Source organism: Fusarium venenatum (genome assembly GCF_020744135.1).
Source record: "Fusarium venenatum strain MPI-CAGE-CH-0201 chromosome Unknown EDB82scaffold_4, whole genome shotgun sequence".
NCBI classification, from domain to species: Eukaryota; Fungi; Ascomycota; class Sordariomycetes; order Hypocreales; family Nectriaceae; genus Fusarium; species Fusarium venenatum.
In genome coordinates this window covers 4,803,461-4,824,101 of record NW_027072132.1, presented here as the reverse complement: position 1 = coordinate 4,824,101, position 20,641 = coordinate 4,803,461, and the positions used below count along the sequence as shown (strand labels likewise).

At 49.1% G+C, this 20,641-nt stretch overlaps 8 protein-coding genes across 8 annotated transcripts; 5 read left to right on the top strand and 3 right to left on the bottom strand.

Annotated features, from left to right (window-relative positions):
• Nucleotides 1–909: 909 nt before the first annotated feature.
• Nucleotides 910–1,393, top strand: EDB82DRAFT_480744 (uncharacterized protein; the record flags this gene model as incomplete). Its single annotated transcript, XM_065608145.1, has 2 exons — nucleotides 910–1,144; nucleotides 1,227–1,393. 2 exons carry the CDS (start codon nucleotides 910–912, stop codon nucleotides 1,391–1,393), a joined length of 402 nt encoding a protein of 133 aa, XP_065463452.1.
• Nucleotides 1,394–3,774: 2,381 nt separating this feature from the next.
• Nucleotides 3,775–4,869, top strand: EDB82DRAFT_331244 (mitochondrial 54S ribosomal protein uL29m). The gene is made up of 2 exons (XM_025738676.2): nucleotides 3,775–4,396; nucleotides 4,457–4,869. Exons 1-2 carry the CDS (start codon nucleotides 3,902–3,904, stop codon nucleotides 4,718–4,720), a joined length of 759 nt encoding a protein of 252 aa, XP_025593413.1. The 5' UTR covers nucleotides 3,775–3,901; the 3' UTR covers nucleotides 4,721–4,869.
• Nucleotides 4,870–5,574: 705 nt separating this feature from the next.
• Nucleotides 5,575–7,941, top strand: EDB82DRAFT_515839 (GDP dissociation inhibitor). Its single transcript, XM_025738674.2, has 8 exons — nucleotides 5,575–5,800; nucleotides 5,927–5,951; nucleotides 6,083–6,142; nucleotides 6,195–6,222; nucleotides 6,299–6,644; nucleotides 6,725–7,264; nucleotides 7,315–7,469; nucleotides 7,526–7,941. Exons 1-8 carry the CDS (start codon nucleotides 5,755–5,757, stop codon nucleotides 7,718–7,720), a joined length of 1,395 nt encoding a protein of 464 aa, XP_025593412.1. The 5' UTR covers nucleotides 5,575–5,754; the 3' UTR covers nucleotides 7,721–7,941.
• EDB82DRAFT_515837 (P-loop containing nucleoside triphosphate hydrolase protein) lies at nucleotides 7,942–10,743 on the bottom strand. Its single transcript, XM_025738673.2, has 3 exons — nucleotides 10,283–10,743; nucleotides 8,413–10,217; nucleotides 7,942–8,350 (listed from the first exon to the last, which is right to left on the bottom strand). The coding sequence occupies exons 1-3, from the start codon at nucleotides 10,410–10,412 to the stop codon at nucleotides 8,309–8,311; spliced, it is 1,977 nt and encodes a 658-aa protein (XP_025593411.1). The 5' UTR covers nucleotides 10,413–10,743; the 3' UTR covers nucleotides 7,942–8,308.
• Nucleotides 10,744–11,716, top strand: EDB82DRAFT_468334 (orotate phosphoribosyltransferase; the record flags this gene model as incomplete). The annotated part of the gene is made up of 1 exon (XM_025738672.2): nucleotides 10,744–11,716. The coding sequence occupies exon 1, from the start codon at nucleotides 11,015–11,017 to the stop codon at nucleotides 11,714–11,716; it is 702 nt and encodes a 233-aa protein (XP_025593410.1). The 5' UTR covers nucleotides 10,744–11,014.
• Nucleotides 11,717–11,849: 133 nt separating this feature from the next.
• On the bottom strand, nucleotides 11,850–13,593 carry EDB82DRAFT_331052 (uncharacterized protein). Its single transcript, XM_025738671.2, has 4 exons — nucleotides 12,777–13,593; nucleotides 12,278–12,685; nucleotides 12,133–12,219; nucleotides 11,850–12,081 (listed from the first exon to the last, which is right to left on the bottom strand). Exons 1-4 carry the CDS (start codon nucleotides 13,104–13,106, stop codon nucleotides 11,983–11,985), a joined length of 924 nt encoding a protein of 307 aa, XP_025593409.2. The 5' UTR covers nucleotides 13,107–13,593; the 3' UTR covers nucleotides 11,850–11,982.
• Nucleotides 13,594–15,848: 2,255 nt separating this feature from the next.
• Nucleotides 15,849–17,540, top strand: EDB82DRAFT_331193 (uncharacterized protein). Its single transcript, XM_065607494.1, has 5 exons — nucleotides 15,849–15,938; nucleotides 15,998–16,596; nucleotides 16,653–16,690; nucleotides 16,862–16,910; nucleotides 16,962–17,540. Coding segments are annotated over exons 1-5 (1,092 nt in total). The 5' UTR covers nucleotides 15,849–15,936; the 3' UTR covers nucleotides 17,366–17,540.
• An 87-nt stretch (nucleotides 17,541–17,627) lies between these two features.
• On the bottom strand, nucleotides 17,628–19,245 carry EDB82DRAFT_515831 (methyltransferase-domain-containing protein). The gene has a single exon (XM_025738669.2). The coding sequence runs from the start codon at nucleotides 19,182–19,184 to the stop codon at nucleotides 17,715–17,717; it is 1,470 nt and encodes a 489-aa protein (XP_025593407.1). The 5' UTR covers nucleotides 19,185–19,245; the 3' UTR covers nucleotides 17,628–17,714.
• Nucleotides 19,246–20,641: the final 1,396 nt, after the last annotated feature.

The window sequence follows — 20,641 nt, the reverse complement described above, 5'->3', positions numbered from 1 at the left end:
GGGCGGGAACACCGAGATACCAGCATCATTCCCGGAAGCAATAACAACTGGAAAGCCGTGGAGCTAACTTGGTAAGGCATGGAGGTATCTCAACCCCCGTGTCGTCCCCTTGAGAGTTGAGAAGCTAAAGACAATCTACCCCACCCCTTGCTCGGTGGCGTCGCGTTTCGGGTCATTGAGTCGTGCGAATATTACGCATGTGTGAGATGTAGAAGAAGCAATGACAGGTGGCACGCACAACTGCCAGGCTGTGATTCAACAGGCAAAATACCGTTGTTGTTATCAATCTTGTCGTGTTCGTAGTTGACAACGCGATGTTCATTTCGACCCGGGCTTCGAGTGAGGATTGCGCAGCAAACTTATCACCCGTGCATGGTTTTCTACCTGAGTGACACTCAACAGGGTATGCAAACTTTGATTCCAGATCCGGAATGCGCAAGATGACCTGAGTCTCACACAATGTTTGCACAAGACTCCGGAACTGCGATGACGTTGATTTCGTTGTTTTTTTCGTTTTGTTTTTTCCGAGACTTCACCGACTCGAATCAGATAACAGAACAGCTACCTAGGTATGTACCTACTTTTGTGTACATACCGCTGTTTTACTCTAGAGACATACCTCCCAGTCACATCGTTGGATGCTAATGTTTCCATTTAGATATTGTTGACTTGGTTTCAATTGCTTATCGACTTGTTCATGTACACGCATCAACAACAACGTCTTGTGGCTTCAAAGGCTTCAACCTTTTGGAAACTGCCAAAGGTACATACCTACACAGGTACATACTGTATTGTGGTCACCCCTGCATACTCCGCTGACAAATGGCGTAGTCAGGGCATTCGCACAATTTAGGCATTTTTGTCCGTGTTCAAACAGGCTTGACCGGGTGCCGCCGGCAGAAAGCTAAGATGTCATTACTCGGCCTACCAGGACTCGCTAGTGAAATAATTACTATCCTCGCCCTTCTCATCTTGCTCAAACAAACAAGTCCGCGCCAGGCAACCTTGGTGGCAAGCCCCTGTTCGGACTGTCGGAACTGCTCTATTGGGGTATCCGGCATAATCACAGTGGCCAAGAAATCACTACTGGGGTATGATACTGGCTGGTACTTTGAACTCCTGAAGAACGAGAGACAATTCTTGAGTAAGCCTTGCCTTCGAAACAACCGCTCGGGTTCATTGTGGTTACAGTGTCGCCTCCTAAACACATAGATACAAACATACAGAGTATGCTTTGATGCACCACACCAAAGAGCCATGTTCGGCAATCGTTGGAGAAGCGGGCCTGGTGGAGAGGCACGAAACTGCCGTTGGTGCTGTGGAAAGCATGTTGAGCCTCAACGCACCAAGCTTCTTCTACTGGGTCCCTTCCCGCACCTTGAAGACCCGTTAGAACCACATTGCTCTGGGCGCGCGATGGTGGGAAGACGCACGTCGTGATGGCTTCATCCCAACGCCACGCATCAGTAGAAGAGATGGGAAACCTTGTACATGCAGTCAATTCTGTTTTGAATAACTCTCTGTACCCGGGTAGGCACCCAACAATTTTGATTCGAGTGCAATCATTGGTTGCATGTGTTGATCTTGACTGGTGAAGGATGCACTTTTTTACCACCAGACTGCACGACCATGCTATACTGTGTCTGCACGAGTCATTAATGTCTAGTCTCGGAGTTTCCAAACTGTTGACATCGTGATGAGCATGAAACAGCTCACAATATCCCTCACAACAGTACATACAGGTTAGGATTGTTCAGGCCAAACTAGTGATAAGCTATCAAAAACAGTTTTTCGAGTGAGTGCGGAATTGACAAAAGTGCGTTGCCTCGGCGCTTATCAAACCCTTTTTGGAAAGAATATGGCCAATTGAGGGGAGTCGAGCATAATAGTAAAGTTAAGCACCTAAACGGCGTCCCAACCACATGATAGTCATTTACGTCACAAACCTTGTCTGCATCCAACAGAGAAACACTGTACTTTTCACATCACAATCACCACCACTATCACCACTATCACCTGTGCAGTTTACGACGAGTGATGGTGCGGAACTTTACCGGATAGGCGTGGCCGGCTGTTGATGGTGTCCGCTCCCACGAGGCACCCCACCAACACTTGGTTATTCCTAGTCAGTGTCTTTACAATACAGCCAGTTTTTAGTGCAAACCGCCATCAAAGACGGATCGCTTTAGGATTGTTGTACTGTGCGCTCACTGTGAAGAAAGTAATTTTGCATTGTTGAATCTGGTATCTGTATGAGATCGTGTGTGGCAGGAAACTGGTGAGGTGGCTTTGATACACTGGAAATTCAATCAATCATTGAAAAGCAGTTCCTTCATTGGCAAAGCCTCTCTGAACACCACAGTTCTCACTATGAAGGAGACAATCTACAAAATCCCGGGTGTACCCAGTACGAGAAGGATCTGCCTACGATGTTCTCATCTGTCAACGAGCATGACGATACAAAAGGTGCCGGATCTCGTGAATTACGGCTTACAAGCTGCAGCTTGCATGTTATAGGCTGCAGAACGAACGGAACGGAGGATGCCGCGGCAGTGTAATATTTTATCCAGCTCCACGGGAAGGGGGAAAATAACGACTGACCGACTTCAAAATTGGTCAACACTGTGAAGTGTCAACTGTCTCGCGACAATTACGGCAGATCATCCCTTGTTAGGCGCCTGGTTGTGCGCGGTGAAGCAGCCAGGGTTGCAATTCGCAATCACCACCCCCGAAAGCTCTTCTGACTTGCATGGTCTTTCTAGCTTGTCCAGCATGACCTCAATCCCTGAATCAGTCATTATGAATTACGAAAGACAGCCGACATTCAAGGATTACCGTATGGACCCCCACGCTGCCGAGACACGACTGCAACCCCTTCCTGTCTTTGGTAAAGTACAGTCTTGAGTGCATCGTATCCGAGGTGCTGTCAACCGAACAACACCTGTTGGCTGAGTGAGGTGTTTCTTGCGAAGTGAACGAGAAGCTTCCTGGGAGATGCATGTGTGCGTGTCCTTGCAGGAACGCCTGGGACTTGCACACGTGTAATGCCTAAAACGCACCAAACAATGCTGTCGCAGTTTGGCCGAGTGAGTTATGCCGGGTGCAGATCTGACTACCCTGAAGGTAACATCATGAACGCATAGAGCTCATGCTGGCTTGTTCCAAACAATGGTCGTGGTATAGGGTGGTTTCAATGCACTCAGTTCTAACTTGCTAGTTACGTGGTACGCCTCACCTCGCTGTTAGTCAATATGTTTTCAATGGTGCTAGCATTACGCATTGTGCAGGAAACATATTGTTTTAGTTATTTATCTGCACGTGCGTGATATCAGTGACTCGTTGTTATAGCGGTGGGTGCTTGAGATTCCAAACATGTAGTGTTGTGGTAGTATGGAAAGAACCATGATTTAAGCATATTTTACCAACGATCTTCAACCGTGGAGCCTATAATGATAGCATGGAAACTTCAGGCTATGCTCCCTGATGATGGATCTGTCCCCCGCAACCAGATTGTGGCTCTTTTGGTTGTCCTAGTCAGGAACTGGTAACAACAGCGTTCTTCTAGAAGATGGTGATGAAATGGGGCATCTGGAGAATTCCCCCGCATCATCCACCCCATAACTTCATGTACTTTGTACCAAACCATCCGTGCTGCAAGTGCCGCTTCTCGAACCCACCGTTGAGATCCATCTCTTGGTAAGGCTCGGTGAAGCTCCAGGTGAGACCAGGTAAGGCAGGATGTGGATGCTGAAGGTGTACACGTGACTGTTTGGGTATCGGCGGAATGTACCGCCGGCACCGAAGCTCTGTGAGCTACGGCATCCCAAAATTTGCCAATGAGTGGGATGAATTGAATAGCGAATAGCCTCGTCCGACCCCCACGACAGGCAATATATTCGCAATGGCATCTCCCAGTACGATACGGCCGTTAGCCGGCCGAATTGCTCAGACCTCTTCAACAAGGCTCTCGTCCGCCGTTCCTCGAGCTGCTCGCTTCTCCACGACCGCACCACAATGCAAGCGCAAAACAAAGGATAATAACCCGAAGCGAGGTGTCAGTAGCTTGTACGGTTCCGGACCTCGCGAGCCTTTGTCCATGTCAAACATTCCCCTACCGAAGCCCCGTGACTTCAAGCCCAAGATCGAGGTTGACCCCAACCATGGCCTATGGGGATTCTTCCCAGGACAAGGCAAGCTACTCGCAACGCCCAAGGAAACTGAGGAGCATGGACGTGCGTGGACTGTCGAGGAATTGAGAAAGAAGTCATGGGAGGATCTGCATGCACTGTGGTGGGTATGCTGTAAAGAGAGAAACATGCTTTCTACATCAAGAGCAGAGCTCCTCCGAACCAAGATCGGATTCGGCGAGCGAGAAATCGATAGTCGAGACGAGGAGGTATGATACAACCGCAAAACTGGTTATTGCATGGGAGTAAATACTGATTCAAGGAACCAGGTTATGAAGACACAGCGAGCCATCAAGCATGTATTGACGGAGCGATACTACACTTGGCAAGATGCCGTCGACGTCGCCATGAACGACCCAGAGATCAACTTTGAAAGCAGCGACGGACAGGCCTACACACCATCGGCATATGAGGATGAAACCAATGTTGCCGAGTGGACACAACCAGAGTCAGAGTCAGAGGCAGCCAAGCAGATCGATCCTGCTGCAACAGAGGCACAGGAGGCCAAGATCGAGAAGGAGCTGAAGAAATAATAAGAAACTACCACATGCGACGATGTTATGTACTATTTGTGTGAGGAGAGTGAGAAGGTAGTTTTAACGATGCTCGATAGAGAGAACGGGTGGCCTTTTCGTCGTGTACATCTAGGATATGTAAGATACTGTTGACAAAGCAAAAATGTATACGGAAGCATATGAACTCTCAACGATGACTTTCTACGTTAATCTGAATTGGTAACAGAAATGCCAACCTTCAAGCTTAGGGTTTGAGCTAAGTAGCATAAACTGACATAGTAATTTCGTCTCTTTTACTTCTAGCGACCAACGTTTCTTAAAACCCGAGACCTACGTCGACCTGGAACTTGACTGGCTGTTGGTTGTAACGTGTGATCAATATCGACATTGAAATATAGAAAATTTCAGACATGAGACGTTTAGCCTTACACGTCACTACCTGTAATGAATGAGTTTTGTTACCATGTAAGTCAGCTCCTTGTCACATTACGAAAGGGGGCTCGCTCCACAGCAAACAATCTGGAAGGAAAGGAGAAGAAGCGGCAGAAGGACCCTGTACGCTGGGCTAATAATATAGTCCCAATTACACGATAATGATACTGGGGTCATTGCTGGGTCTCTTATATTGAGCCGACTGCTAAGCTAAATTTGACCTTGGACAGTCGATCAGATCAAGCGAGGAGGAGGAAATATAGGGGTCAGGGACGGCAGATGATGAGCGTACAGTAGCCACAAAAATATGCTTGTTTGTTCACGATAGTGTAATTTAGCCTCTATAGACGAGATAATGTGAGATTAGATAGTCATGAATTGGGTAAGAGGCTGTATTTGGAGGCGTTATCCGTATTTTACTTGAGGTTCGGTGAGCGAGTGCCAAAATGTTAGTCTCCACACTGGACATGGACTTAACTTAACTTACTGTAGCTGGACCCCGCCACCGCAACTGCATCACCTCGAGCTTCCCATCCCATCCATTTATCCTATTCCGCTTCTTTCCTTCCATTCCCTCTACCTAAAACTTCATCGATTATCAACACCACAGATTAGCCATCATGGATGAGATTGCCCCCGAATATGACGTTGTCGTGCTGGGTACTGGTATGTCTTTTCTCCCCCGCCGCTTTCTGCCAGCAGTTCGGATCCCCGCATCAGAAAGCTTCCACTCGATGCTGGCAGTTGCAGTCTAGATCTTGTGTCATGATGCCTAATACTGACGATTTTTAGGTTTGACCGAGTGTATTCTTTCTGGGTAAGACATTTGACGTCTAATTCCGTTCATCCTTGACCGCTCTGTCCTGTCGCAAACATGTTCCAGACTGGCGCAAGCTGCTAGGCGGTGATGCTTGATATAAAGGCGGTCGGCTGATGGTGCTTCAACAGTGTTCTGAGTGTCAAGGGCAAGAAGGTCCTACACATCGACCGAAACGACCACTATGGCGGGTAAGTAAATACCATTACTCTTCAAACCACCAAAAAACTAATCGTTCTCCAGAGAGGCCGCTTCCGTGAACCTTGAGACTGTACGCAACTCCTACTCAGATCTGAAACCGACCTGCTCCCCCTGAACCGAACCAACATTTCTAACATTGACTGCAGCTCTTCAAGAAGTACGGAAACTTCCGTGAGGGCGAGGAGCCCTGGAAGCAATATGGCCGCCTCAACGACTGGAACATCGACCTCGTTCCTAAGTTCCTTATGTCCTCGGGCGAGTTGACCAATATTCTCGTCTCTACCGATGTTACACGATACCTCGAGTTCAAGCAAGTCGCCGGCAGTTACGTCCAGCAGGGTGCCTCCAACAAGGCCACCGTCGCCAAGGTTCCCTCTGATGCTGCTGAGGCCCTGCGATCCCCCCTTATGGGACTCTTCGAGAAGCGACGCATGAAGTCCTTCATCGAGTGGGTTGGCAGCTTCGACCCCAAGGATCCCAGCACACACAAGGGTTAGTATTCCGAATATGACAGCAAGGAAGACTTGTGAAACAGACATGGACAATTCGCTAACTCGTGCTCTTTTACTTAGGCCTTGACATGAACAACTGCACAATGAAGGACGTCTATGACAAGTTCGGCCTCGAGACAACCACAAAGGACTTCATCGGCCACGCCATGGCTCTCTACCTCACTGACGACTACATTACCACCCCGGGCCAGGCTCCTGAGGCTATTGAGCGCATTCGCCTCTACGGAAACTCTGTTGCTCGATACGGAAAGTCTCCTTACATCTACCCTCTCTACGGTCTTGGCGAGCTTCCCCAGGGTTTTGCCCGCCTGTCTGCCATCTACGGTGGCACTTACATGCTCAACACCAACATCGACGAGGTTCAGTACGATGGTGACAAGGCTGTTGGCATCAAGGCCACTATGACTGGCGTCGAAGAGATGAAGTTTGAGACTAAGGCCAAGATGATCCTCGGTGACCCCTCCTACTTCCCCAACAAGGCCAAGGTTATTGGCCACGTTCTCCGAGCTATCTGCATCCTGAAGCACCCTCTTGCTGGCACGAATGATGCCGACTCCGCCCAGCTTATCATTCCCCAATCTCAAGTTGGCCGAAAGAACGGTAAATACCACCAGTCTACGTTGAATTTGCCCACTGATTAACGATTCCAGACATCTACATCGCCTGCGTTTCTTCCGCTCATAACGTCTGCCCCAAGGGCTACTGGATCGCTATCGTCTCAACCATTGCTGAGACCACAGCCAACCACCACGTCGAGCTCCAGGCTGGTCTAGACCGCATCGGCAAGATTGAGGAGCAGTTCATGGTACGACCCTCTGGCTGACGAAAACAAACTAAACAATGAATGCTGACACGTTACAGGGCCCTCCTATCCCCATCTACGAGCCTCTTGAGGATGGTTCCAAGGACAACATCTTCATCTCCAAGAGCTACGATGCTACTAGCCACTTCGAGACAACCACAGACGACGTCAAGGATATCTACCGCCGCGCCACTGGCGAGGAGCTTAAGGTAGAGGGTTTGAGGGAAGGTATCCAGGTTGCTGAGGAGCAGTAAAAGTCTCACGACCAGTAAACAGGATAAAGAGGAATAAGGTCACACCACTGCAGCAGAGCCAGTAGGGTCGGAGGATTGTTTTGATATTTTTGATTGACCAATTGTTACCGTTCTGTCCAGAACAGTGGCCTAAAGGATGGTGCGTCTTGGGCACAATCTCATTATACCTCTTTCGATAGCATCTCACACGAACACTCAAATGAATATCGTTGAATCTGTATCCTGATGATGAGAACATCAAGTTTGGTTGAGACCTTTGAAATTTCATAAATCATGATCTGTTAAAAAGAAAGAAAAAAGTTGGCAGCCCCTTTCTAGTACTTTTCAAGAAGGCGCCGTGATATCTACTATCTAGCTCAACTCGGACAGAGATTCTCCAAGCAACGAACGCGACACCACGTAAAGTTTGTTGTTCTTTGTCAAGCATGTACGTACGTACGCACGCACGCAGCGACGGAACCACAGTTCATTTTTCCCATGCGCCCTAACTCCCTGGCAAACCGAACAGCCCGCGAACCCGCAAAATTATGCCGGAAAAGAGACAAAGACAACCAAGTATGGAAGAAAGGGAAGCCCAGTGTTGGCTCTCTACCTGTGGTTTGTCTTGCCAATGCCACGCTTGCCAACGACCTGGAACATATTGTGTTAGTTACGGTTTTGGCATGGAAAGAGGCTAGTGTGTGTAAACTTACCAAGTGCTTGGTGATGGATGCAGTTGTGTGTCGATCTCCTTCTCCCTGTCGGGCCATGCGGTTCATGCGCTTCTGGTTGAGCTTGGCAATGCGGTCGGCCTTGGATCGGAGAACCTCGTCTGGGACACCGTCGTCGCGACGGCTGGCTGTAGGAGCACGGCTAGCGGGTCGGCTCATAGAACGCATGCGCTCGCGGGGAGTGCTGGTGTGTCCGTCGACGTCCATGGAGTCGGGGTCGGCGGTGCCCATGCGAGACCTGGAGCGGGCGCGGCCTCGGGACCTCTCGCGAGCACGGTCGGCAATATCGGTGGTGTCGACACCGAGCTGGTCGAGGGCATCCTCGAACTCGGAAAGAGGCTTCTTCATGGACTTGCGGGGGATGATAGCCTGGTTCTTGAGGCGCTTCTTCATACGGGCCTCGTTGCGGATGAGCTGCTGCTTCTCGCGGATCAGCTCAGCCTTGCGCAGAACCTCGGCCTCCTCGTCATCCTCAATATCTTCATCAGACTCATAGAAGCCCTCAGCCTCGAGCTTCTCCTCCTCTTCCTCGAGAGCCTGAAGCTTGGCCTCGATATCCGGATCTATGAAATCGTAGACGTTCTTTCCGTCGTAAATCTCGGGAATCTTGTCGTACTTCCACTCAGGGTTGGCGAGCATGTAGTCGGCCTTCATATCAACGTTGAACACACCAGCACCACCGTTCTCGTCCTGCTCATCCCTGGCGGTTCTCCGTCTTTCAGGATCTTCCTTATCGTACTTCTTGCGGTCCTTAATACCCTCGGGAATGAACGTCTCGAGAGTCTGGCCACCCATGGGCTGCGCGACGTGAATACGAGACATGACATCGGCCAGACGGCCACCAATGGCGCCGCTGGTGTTGGTACCAGCCTTGAGCTTTTGGTTGACACGCTCGGCGATCAAGCGCTCGCAAGCAGCGTTCTTGACCTCCTGGACACCCTCCTGGGTGTTGCAAGATAATTGAAGGAGCTCGACCTCACCAGACTTGAGGATTCCCTGGAGCTCTTCCTGAACTGAAGGCTCGAGGTCCTCAGGTCGGGTAACGTCAATCTTGTTAATGACAACAAAGACAAGCTTGTTGGAGAAGAGAGGCTTGATGCTCTTGAAGAGAGCAATCTGGGCGCTAACGGTGTAGCCACACTGCTCGGAAAGATCCATAAAGTAAAGAATTGCAGAACGGAGATGCGCAATCGCTGTAATACTCTGCATCTCAATGGTGTTCATCTCCTCAAGAGGGTGGTCCAGAATACCGGGGGTATCGATGGCCTGGAAGCGGAGGTACTTGTAGTCGAAGTGACCGACAAACAGACTCTTTGTGGTGAAAGCATAAGGCTGGACATCAACATCGGCGCGAGTAATGCTCTTGAGGAAACTGGACTTTCCAACGTTGGGGTAACCGCAAATAAGCAGTGTTCGGGTGTTGGGGTCGATCGCAGGCAGACGACCGAGATGCTGGCGGACCTGGTCGAGGTACATGAGGGGATCCTTGAGTCGCTTAATGAGAGTGGCCATGCGACCAAGGGCAGCCTTCTTGAGCTGCTTGCACTGGAACAGCGACTGGCCGTACTTGAGAAGACGAACATAATCGCGGGAGATGGTCTCGATCAAGTGCTTGGCAGTCGACATCTGACCGAGGGCGATTCTGAAATGGTCGGCATCGTAGAGTGTGTTGAGAAGATCCTTGTGGAACGGGTGGATGTCCTGAAGACGAGGGAAACTCTCAAGGATGGCGCCAAACTTCTCAGAAAAGGTCTCCTGGGTGAACTTGACCTTTCGAGTGTAGAAGCCTGCAGAGAGCGGATATGTTAGTGATCTATTGCGGGTGTGGTTATGGGTGGTGATGGAAACATACCTCGAATACGGCTGATTTTGAAACCGGCTCGAATTTGGGTCGGAAGTTTGCGCTGAGTTCTGCTCAGAACGATATCGAGAAACTCCTGCTGAGTAGGGACCGGCGGGATGTCTTTCCAGGTCGTCTTCATCTTGGGCGATCTGGTTGTTTTGGATATGGAATTGTCCTGGGGATTTTTTCCACAAGGAAAGAAAAAAAAATTGAGGCAGACGGAGGAGAAGGTCGCTCGTCGTTCGAAGAGGTGGTATCAGAGATGGCAAAATTCAGTTGGACAAATATTTTTTTTCTGGTGGGTCATGGCGGTCAGTCTTATCGATAAAAGAAGTCACTTTTTGTGTGGAGGAAATTTCGGTTCGTGAAGATTTAGAGGTGATATTTGAGACTTGATAATTGATAGATTGAGGAATAATTAATGAATACTCGAGAGACGGTGTCATCGTACAGACTCATAAAAGTCAATCATTTACAGTCAATATAAACACTTGAATTTAACTGCTGAACATCTCATCATTTCAGAGTCTTCTTAAATGGTACTTTTTATCTGGATCTCACCCCCCCACCTCAACCCCGCTGTCATACATTGAGCCATAGAAGGGTCCAAGGCCAAAGCCAAGTCCGGCTCCGGCTCAACACCACTGACTGATTTGATCTACAGGAGGGGATCGCAAACTTTGCTTGAGAAATATTCATCTCGTCTAAACAACCACTTTTGGTCTTGATCAATAAGTAACCATGTCTCAACTCGCTCCCTACAAGCAAGAATTCTTGCAGGCCGCCATCGCTGGTGAGATCCTCAAGTTCGGCAGCTTCGAGCTCAAGTCAAAGCGCATCTCGCCTTACTTCTTCAACGCCGGCCTCTTTCACACTGCCCGTCTTGCCGGCGCTATCGCTACTGCCTTTGCCAACTCTATCTCTGAGGCCCAGAAGGAGAACGGTCTTGATTTCGACATCATCTTTGGCCCCGCTTACAAGGGAATTCCTTTGGCTTCTTCCATCGCTGTTAAGCTGGGCGAGATTGCCCCCGAAACCCTTGACAGTGTGTCTTACTCCTTTGATCGCAAGGAGGCTAAGGACCACGGTGAGGGAGGCAACATTGTTGGCGCACCTCTCAAGGGCAAGAAGATTCTTATCGTCGACGATGTCATCACTGCTGGTACCGCTAAGCGAGAGGCTATCGACAAGATCCGAAAGGAGGGTGGTATCGTTGTTGGCATCGTCGTTGCTCTCGACCGCATGGAGAAGCTCCCTGCTACCGATGGTGACGAGACCAAGCCTGGCCCCAGCGCCATTGGCGAGTTGAGGAAGGAGTTTGACATTCCCATCTTCGCTATCTTGACCCTTGACGATATTATCGCTGGCATGAAGAGCTTTGCGACTGAGGAGGACATCAAGCGAACTGAGGAGTACCGCCTCAAGTACAAGGCCAGTGACTAAACGAAAACCAATATGTACTGGGAAATAAAAGAATGAGGTTATAATATCGAAAAAATGTCACTGGATAGATGGGGTGGGAATGAAAAAAAAAATGGGATTCAACGCGCTAATGCGGTTTTGGTAGACCAGCTATCTCATTATTGCAGATGATGCGGCTCTTTTGGTGATATCTTATGTGCGAAAAATGAGGCAAATACATCAAGATTCTTGGTACAGTAGAGTTATTTGTACAACTCAAAACGCCTGCAACAAGCCAACGAAACAGATCATGACGGCTTCTTGGGCTTAGTATCCTTGGAATCTTCCTTGTTCTTTCGCGTAGGCTCCTCTTTGGTCTTTCTCTTGGGACCGCGCAATTCGAGCACCTGGGGATGGGTCAGTAATTATCAACTGATGTTCTCGAGATATCAACTTACCATGGCATGATAGCCTTGACCGGGAAGGGCTTCCGTGCTAGGGCCAAGGTCTTTAAATGCGAAACACTTGTAGAATTGGATGGCGTACTATGTGCATATTAGTATCATAAACCTTTGATGTAATTGTAATTGTATAATAACTTACTGGCTGACAAATGATTGCAACTCGGTCAGCCACACCAGACTCATTCATGAGCTCCAGATACGACTTCATCACTGTTTTGCCAATACCAACGCCCTGGACCTCTGGGCACACGATAAATGAGTGGAGACAAATCGTCCTTCCCGAGGATTGGTGGCCCAGGGGAGACCCTTTGCAAGCCTTTGAATCCCGCCAGTTCTCAGGCATGGCCATGTCCGCGTCAGTAATGACTGGGTTAGTTCCAAGTGTAGCGAGAACGTGCGCAAACATGACATGCTTGGCCCCGTCGCAGCGACCACCCTCGACTGGCCGACTGTGCTGCATCGTTGAGAGAGATATTTTCTTCACGTCGGCTGGTCTGACGGTGTTGAACAGGCCATAGCAAGTTCCATTTCGGATGCGATACTCAATCTGTCCCCATTGGTTAGCAAGCAGGGTCTGGCCGCATTTTGAGTCTTCAAGCGGCCTCTCAGAACGGCCGCTTGAGAATTCCGTAACTGACCTTCTCGCGCGGGGATCTATAGGCTTCTGAGAGTGCGACATCTTCAAGAGTCACACATGTATCGATGTCATTCTCGGTCAGGGGCTGAAGCATGGGTGCCCAATGAAACGGAATAACCTTCTTCAGGAGGCTAGCTTCTGAGTTTCTCTTCTGGATTCTCATTGTAGAAAAGCTTCTTTTGGTGTTGACCATATCATCATCAGCGTCTCCATCGGTGATGGCGCCATCGTCTTCGTCTTCCTTCTTCTCCTTGGAATCGGTGAGGCCGCCAGAGAAGATGATATCTCTGGCGGCAGAGGCGAATTCGTTCTTCACTTCCATTCTTCCCATAGGGGGATTGAGATTTGACTGGTGTTGTTGAGACGTATAGTGTTGGGATGATTCTGATGTGACGATAGTGAACAGAGGTACTACCTCAGTATAAGTCGGCGCCAGGAATAGAGAGCAGCTGCGGGGTGGAATTTATGGACCGTTTCGAGAATTGAGAGCTGATGCAGAAGACGTGAAGTTTTTATCAACAATATGAGACTGTGCCGAGCCTGACTTGGCGAAAATGAAGCCAATTGAACGATATGAAGTGGTTCGATGAGAGCAATTGGTGAAGTTCGCCTGTGCACTTCTGGAGTTGAGTGCAAACGTTTAGAGAGTGGCGTTTGGTGGTTGAATGAGTTTTGTGCCTTGGATAAGCCCGGCCACGATCAGATGTTTGCTCTGATTTTTTTTTCTGAGTTACTGAATCACAGAACTCGACTCGTTTGACAGTGAATGAAACGTCATGGGACAAAAAAAGATTCCTGTTTGCTCATTAATTCTGGTGGACCCACGAATGCCGAGCTGATCGGATGATGCAGGCCGGCGCCGTAATGTAATGGGGCCAGTGGGTAACGGTTTATAGGCAATAGGGATTACAAGTGGACAATGTTGAGAAAGTGAGGCTATATGCTTGAGAATTCGGGATGGTCAATGTCACCTCTCAGCATGTTTGGGATGAGAGGAACAGGGTATCGTCGTTGAACTGCGACTCGTCTTGTCTCGTTTCGTCTCATATATCCTCTCCCTTTCTGGTCAAGATGGGTTTATGAGCGGGGAGAGCTTGTTCCGGCTCCATCACCAGTGGTAGTTTAGGTCTGGCACATGACATACCAAGTCGCGTGACCTCGACACAGGCAAACAAAAGGCACGGCAGTTTGCAGATTATTTCAGGGGAGCAACGAAAAACAAAAGATATCGAGAATGAATGCAGTAGGTGTTGTGGGTGAACAAAAGACCCTATACGTTGTCTAGGGTAGATGTGGTACGAATAGGTTAGTAGTCAGTTGGTAAGTTCTGCGGTGCTCTATTTGTTAACGAGACCAGTTTTATGCTGTTGGTAGTCGACGTTGCATTGAGACAACGGTCAATGGTACCTTGAAAACAGTATATATGATCTCGTTCTCTTACCTTCTGAAGCCTTATGAACAGTTGGCTCCGATTCCGCCCACTTCCCTTCCAACCCTCCCGCAGTAAAATTGTTCGATGTTTATGACAAGCCGGACAGGAAACGTAATGTAGTAAAGGTTGCTGAACCCAGTCGACGGGAAGCCGGAACACAACCATAGCTTGCATATTCGATCAAGGATGTCGCTATGTGGCCATGTAAAACGCTGCAGGAGATCATTCTGTGCCTCCCGGCACTCCCTGTTGAAGTAACCCAGGCGATCAGCAGTTGGGGGTCCCTGAGCGGCAGCAGCCGCCGCCGCATACGATCTTAAGTCTTTAGACCCTGCTGCAGAATGCCAATATTATTGTTTTAGGAACCTTGTTGGAGTGCAACTCGCTCGATGGTTTTGAGGCATGTAAATCAACGGTCAACTTGTATGTTGGTTGAGGGTTGGTACTATGCAGCAAGTCTGCCTTGAAAATTGATTCGTTACATTCTGCTCGATATGCTTACCATTATTGGACCTAAGAACAAGGACTGTATGCCAACTCCATAGCATTCCGACCCCTTTGTCTGCCTGCATCAAGAGCGACGATTCGTCATCATCGCAGCGCCTGCCTGCCTGCCTCCGGAGCATACACAGTAAGCATCCGTATGTTTCCGTCGGCATCTGAGAATTGCCTTGTCCTTGTCCTTGGCTGAGAGCGTGCGTACAGACACTCCTGCCTAGCGGTACATAGAGCAATACAACATAAACTTGTACTTTGGCTGACTAAGAAAGGCAAATAGGCAGCAATGACCACAACAATCTTGTTTGATGGCTAGGTAGATAGGAAGATGATGAGTGATGGTGGGTTGCGGAAGCAAACTTGGTTAACAAGTTTGTTTGCACCCCCAAAGTCCAATGAAGCTCCATTACAGCTATAGGGCAGAATGGAGGGTGGAGAGGATGATGTAAGTCAAAAACTGAATGAGACGGGATGAACTGTGCAACCCGGCTACCTTGATAAGTAGTAGGTACCAAGCGAGATAAGTCATTGAATTTTGCCATGCTCAGGACAAGCCAATTTGGTATTCCTTGTGCTTCGTGATCATGGCAAATGGGCAGTTTTCCCATATCATAGGTATCTGATAGATCACCTAAACTGTAGCGTCGCCGCTCTAATGGAACCTTCAAACCTAAGTCGAAGACATAGGCAGAATGGAAGCAAAGTCGCCCCTCCCAAAACCAAAACAGCCCGGCCTAGACGCGGAAGTGGCCCCTCATAATAGTGACTACCGCCGAAGCTCATGTGTACCTAGGAAGGTAGGTCATGGATGTAAATGTACCTGCACCTACCTTAGTACACTACACTGCTCTACTTGCATCTATCTCCATCCATCTTCCCCTCCGATATTTTTTTCTGCCTACCTACAACCTTGCATTGGATCCACGATTCTTTTCTCTTACAAGCCCTGTCTCATATTGACGAAAGATTTGTGATTCATCCAAATTCTTTTTACTAAGCTGAGCTTTCACAAACTTAGATGCACTTGAGTTTAACTTTGCTGAGCTGTTGTTGGATTTTATTAGCCACGTCCGCACCCGCACCCGCATCCAAACCTACACCTACTCCTCTCACGACCAGCCACTTTTTCGAAACGCCTTGACGTCTTCCGTCTCATCCCTGCCTGGTCAAATATCTAGCTACTGAATATTATCCTCAATAACAGCAGAAATAAACCAAGAGAAACACTACAATGTCGGTTCATCATCCATATACATTTACGTCATCTTCGCCCATGCTAACCTCGACAACAGGCGCATCACCCTCAATATATTCAACCCCCAGGCTGGGGAGCAGGACAGCCTACTCACCGTCGAGATCTTCCCCGACATGACCCTGGCTACGCTCCGCGAATCTATCCAGGCCGAATCGACCATCCCTCCAACCTCACAACACATCTACCACAACGGCCGTCTGATCTCGGATGATACGCAAACAATGGAGCAGCTACAGATTGCCGATGGGGAGATGTTGGCCCTGCATGTTCGAGATATGAGAGGCAGCACCGGTGTACCGGAACAAGCTCGACGCCCTCAACCGAGGAGACAGGCCAGAAACGAACAGGATCCTGAACTCATTCGCCTCCAGATCCTTGGTCAGCCTGCTCTGAGGCAGCAGCTTCAGTCCCAACACCCCGAGCTGGCTTCCGCAGTTGATGATCCCGCCCGCTTTGCACAGATCTTCCTCGACAGCCAGAATAGGGAGCAACGCGAGCGTCAGGAACGCCAACGGGAGATCGAAAGACTCAACGACGACCCTTTCAATATTGAGAACCAGAGGAAGATCGAAGAAATGATTCGACAAGAGCGAGTCATGGAGAACCTACAGAATGCTATGGAGCACAATCCTGAAGGTATTTGACATGCCATACTATGGCGCAACCTGCATGCTAACTCGATGTCTCCCTAGTGTTTGGCAGAGTCCACATGCTCTATGTCGATGTCGAGGTCAATGGACACCCAGTTAAGGCCTTTGTGGATTCTGGTGCTCAGGCTACCATTATGTCTCCTTCGTGTGCTGAGGCGTGCGGAATCATGAGACTTGTTGATACCCGATTTGCCGGTGTCGCTCGTGGTGTTGGTACGGCCAATATCATTGGCCGTGTTCATTCTGCCCAGATCAAAATTGGAAATTTGTTCTTACCCTGCAGTTTCACTGTCATGGAAGGTAAATCAGTTGATCTTTTGCTTGGCCTCGACATGTTGAAACGGTACCAAGCTACCATCGATCTGGCCAAGGACAAGCTGTGCATTCAAGGTGAAGAGGTCCCTTTCTTGGGAGAGGCCGAAATCCCCAAAGAGGAAGAGGCAGCAGCGGTACAGGAACCGACTTTGCCTGGCCCTGATGGTACGACAATTGGACAGCGCTCTGGAGCCGTTGTGCCTCCTGACCAGCAGCAACAACCGGTTCCGGCACAGGCCGCCCCGCCCGCACAAGCCCCAGTTCCTGCACCCCAGCTCCAGTCCCAGCCGGCGGCTCAACCTGCTGCTCCGAGAACAAACATCTCACCACAAGCTATTGAGAGCCTGGTCTCGATGGGCGCAACTAGGGAACAAGCTATCCAGGCTCTTCAGGCTGCAGACGGCAACCCCGATGTTGCCGCCAGTTTGATTTTCTTCTAGGTTTACACCAACTTGTGTCGACTTTCCTAGCGTCAATACTAACTCGCATTGGGCGGTATCGGGGCCACGACGGAAAATAACAAACATGTAAAAGGGAGCATAATGATAGATGACTGTTTTACCATCTGTTTTAAAGCGGACAGATAGAAAGATTTCGTTCTCTTTAAGGGTCATGGACAAGGAATGCACGCATGACGTTCGCGTTGGAGCATGGTTTTTAGGAGTAACAAGATACAAGAATTACACGTAGTTATGGAGTACAAATTGCTCATCAGCTGTTGGTGCGGGTATTGCTCATCGCAGTGACTAATCTATAAATGCCCATCGGATTTCCATCACGTCCTTGCGCTTACCTGATCTTGTAGACGCAAGGTTTCAAGACGGAGGCCTCATTGACCTCTGGCTCCGCATCGATAGGATCTATCCTGCGGATGATTGGCCTCTTGCCCTTGGGAGCCTCCTGCTCCTTCACATGCTTTCCCTTGGTTGGCGATGCGCCCTTGATGAAGTGCATCTTGACAAACATTCTGTTGGACAAATCAATCGCCTCTCGGTCTCCCTGAAGGACAAAGCCTCGCGACTTGAGCACTTCTACGAACGCTGACACATCGGTCTCCCGGCGACGATCATCCACACCGTCCACCTCGACGGCCAAGTCCTCATCATGCTCAGCATCGTTGTCGGCACCCTTGCCCTTGCCCTTTTTGCCAGCAACGGCGTTCTTTTTGCGGTTACCAACACTGTGGGTCACAGGGGCGTTCTTGTTTCGAATGGGACCAAAACGGCTCTTGATCTCAGCAACCCAGAGCTCGCCCTTCCAGTGTAGAATACGGTAAGCCTCATCGATAAAATCGACCCAGTTTGTGCCCATAAGAGCGAGACAGAAAACGGCAACATTGACAGAACCGTCGGCAAGAGGCAAGTTGGCGATATCAGCCTTGGTGACTAGAGGACTTGGGCTCTGGAGATCGTAGCTCTTAACGTTGACGCGCAATTTCTTGCCGTCTTTCTGAAGCGCCTCAGCAAGACGAGCATCACCACAACCAAGATCTGCAATTGTGCACTCTTGCTGCGTGCGAGGCAGTGTTGTCTTGGAGAGAGGCGTGGGGGGAGCTCCAGGCTTGCCTTTGCCTTGCTGGCGGACCTTGCCTCGCGCACGAATATCCTTGAGGAAGCTGTCGACAGGGTTCTCAGGCCAAACCTTGACCTGGCGACGGAAACCCTCGTGGTACTCATCGAACATCTCGGGGGATTCATCGAATAAGCTGAAGGCCTCTTCGGAGGGGCGGGTGTAGAGTGTCTCATTGAGATGTCGGAAACGCGCTGAAATAAGCTTCTCTCTCATGGAAGCTTGGAGGGGAGTGAGCTTGGGAGGAGCAGGAGGCAGAGGTGCCTTCACAACAGCATCCTTTGCAGGGGATTTGGTAGTTTCTGCTAATTCCTCCCCAGATTTTTGCTTCTGCTTCTGCTTCTTGTCCTTCTTAGGTTTGGGCTGGGCCTCACCCTCAGTAGTAACGGCAGCGATATCCTCTTTACTCTCCTCAGGCTTTTCATCCTCAGTCTTCTTTCCCTTGCCCTGCTTTCTCTGACGCTTAGCAGACTGCTCAGAATTTTGCTGCTGCTGCTTCTCTGGTTTCTTTCCCTCAATGACAGACTCCCACAGATCCGCGACTGTTGAAGAGTCAACGTTCTCTTGCGCAGAAGCGGCGTTGTTGCGCTTGCGCTTCTTGGATTTTGTGCCGGGCGCGCTGTTGTTTTTGGAAGGCGCTTCAGCCTTGAGACCGTCTGACGGAACAGACCATCCTGGAACCGCAAACATTATTGAATAATATATGGGCTTATTATTATATGTGTTGGTGAAGTAGCGATTTGAGTTGATGGGTGAAGTCTCAATGCTTGAATAATTTTTGAGATCTGAATTTTTGATTGCGATAAGGTACGTACTGAGTAGATCCACATCATGGTCCGTGCACTTGCCATATCGGGGTGTTAGCCAACCTCACCTACCTGCATTAGACCCACACATTGAATTGAGTTTTGGGGTCTCTTGAGAATGTACAAATTATTTAAAATATTCTAATTTAATCCATAGCCTTAGCAAGAGTCATAGACTACAGCCGCCGTAGTATGGTTTATATTTGGTACGACATTATCTTCACAAACAAAGATCAGTAGTCCTGATTTCTGACATGTCTTGAGCTGTGAGACTCGTGAAATCCCCTAAAGGAACATCAAAGCACTCCCGGAAAAGTCGTGGGTCGATCCAAATCGCTTGAGTAGCTAATCTAAGAAAAGTTCTACGCCTAGACCCGAGAAGTCTCCTGACTCATACCACGGCCATTTTTGAGATCGCGTTCGAAACAACATCTCGGAGAAGTACAGGCAATGGCAAGGAGTTGGGATCTTGAAGAGGTGTCACATAATTTCAAGAAGACCAATACTTGTCATGTTGTCCTCCCGAGGGAATCACATATACGCATCCCCGAATGCCATGGTCCATCCAAATCGGTGGATGGCGCAAAGGCAAAGAGGCCCGTTCGTTTCCTTTTCTTTTTGCTTTCAGTTATTCTCAATCAAGGCGAGGCATACAAAATCGGTTGAATTTAAACTACTCTGGAAACTGCTCAGAAGACTTGAATATCTGGTTAACCAACAACTAAAACACATCAACATCAACAACTTGGGATGATAAGTGCAAGGGATCTTTGTTGCAATTCATGCTACTAACAGGTCAAGACCGCAAAAAAGATTTCAGTCCAAAGCTATGGAATGTATTATTCCTTGATCTGTTGTCGACTTTTGTACTCGCATCGTTCATATCATCACTCGCATGCTGTGTGATTCATGATAGCGGTTGTGTGCAGAAGACGACTGGCGAACAGCATCATAGCCACCTATACAAGAGCCTCAAGATACACATACATATACCGATTCATGGCGATTTGCCACGGTCAATCGGCTCTCGAGTATTCGGCAACACTACGAGTGACTCAATCCCCAGTTCGAGACCGCCTCTCATCAATGCACGGTCCCGATAACTTGAGCTGGCTTGCATTGCCGCGATCAAGCGTTCATTCATGAAAATAGATGACCTGTTGGGTGCCTGGACCTGAGTACTGCATTTCATCTGAACACGAGGCACATGGGTCTTGGTCTGCACTGATCAGAGTGGCGTTGTCCACTTTGGAGATTTCACAAAGCACGGCAGAAACCAGACCGATACAGGATATCTGTAGATGGGAAAGCTTGCCATGTTGTGGCAGTACAGCTAGGCAG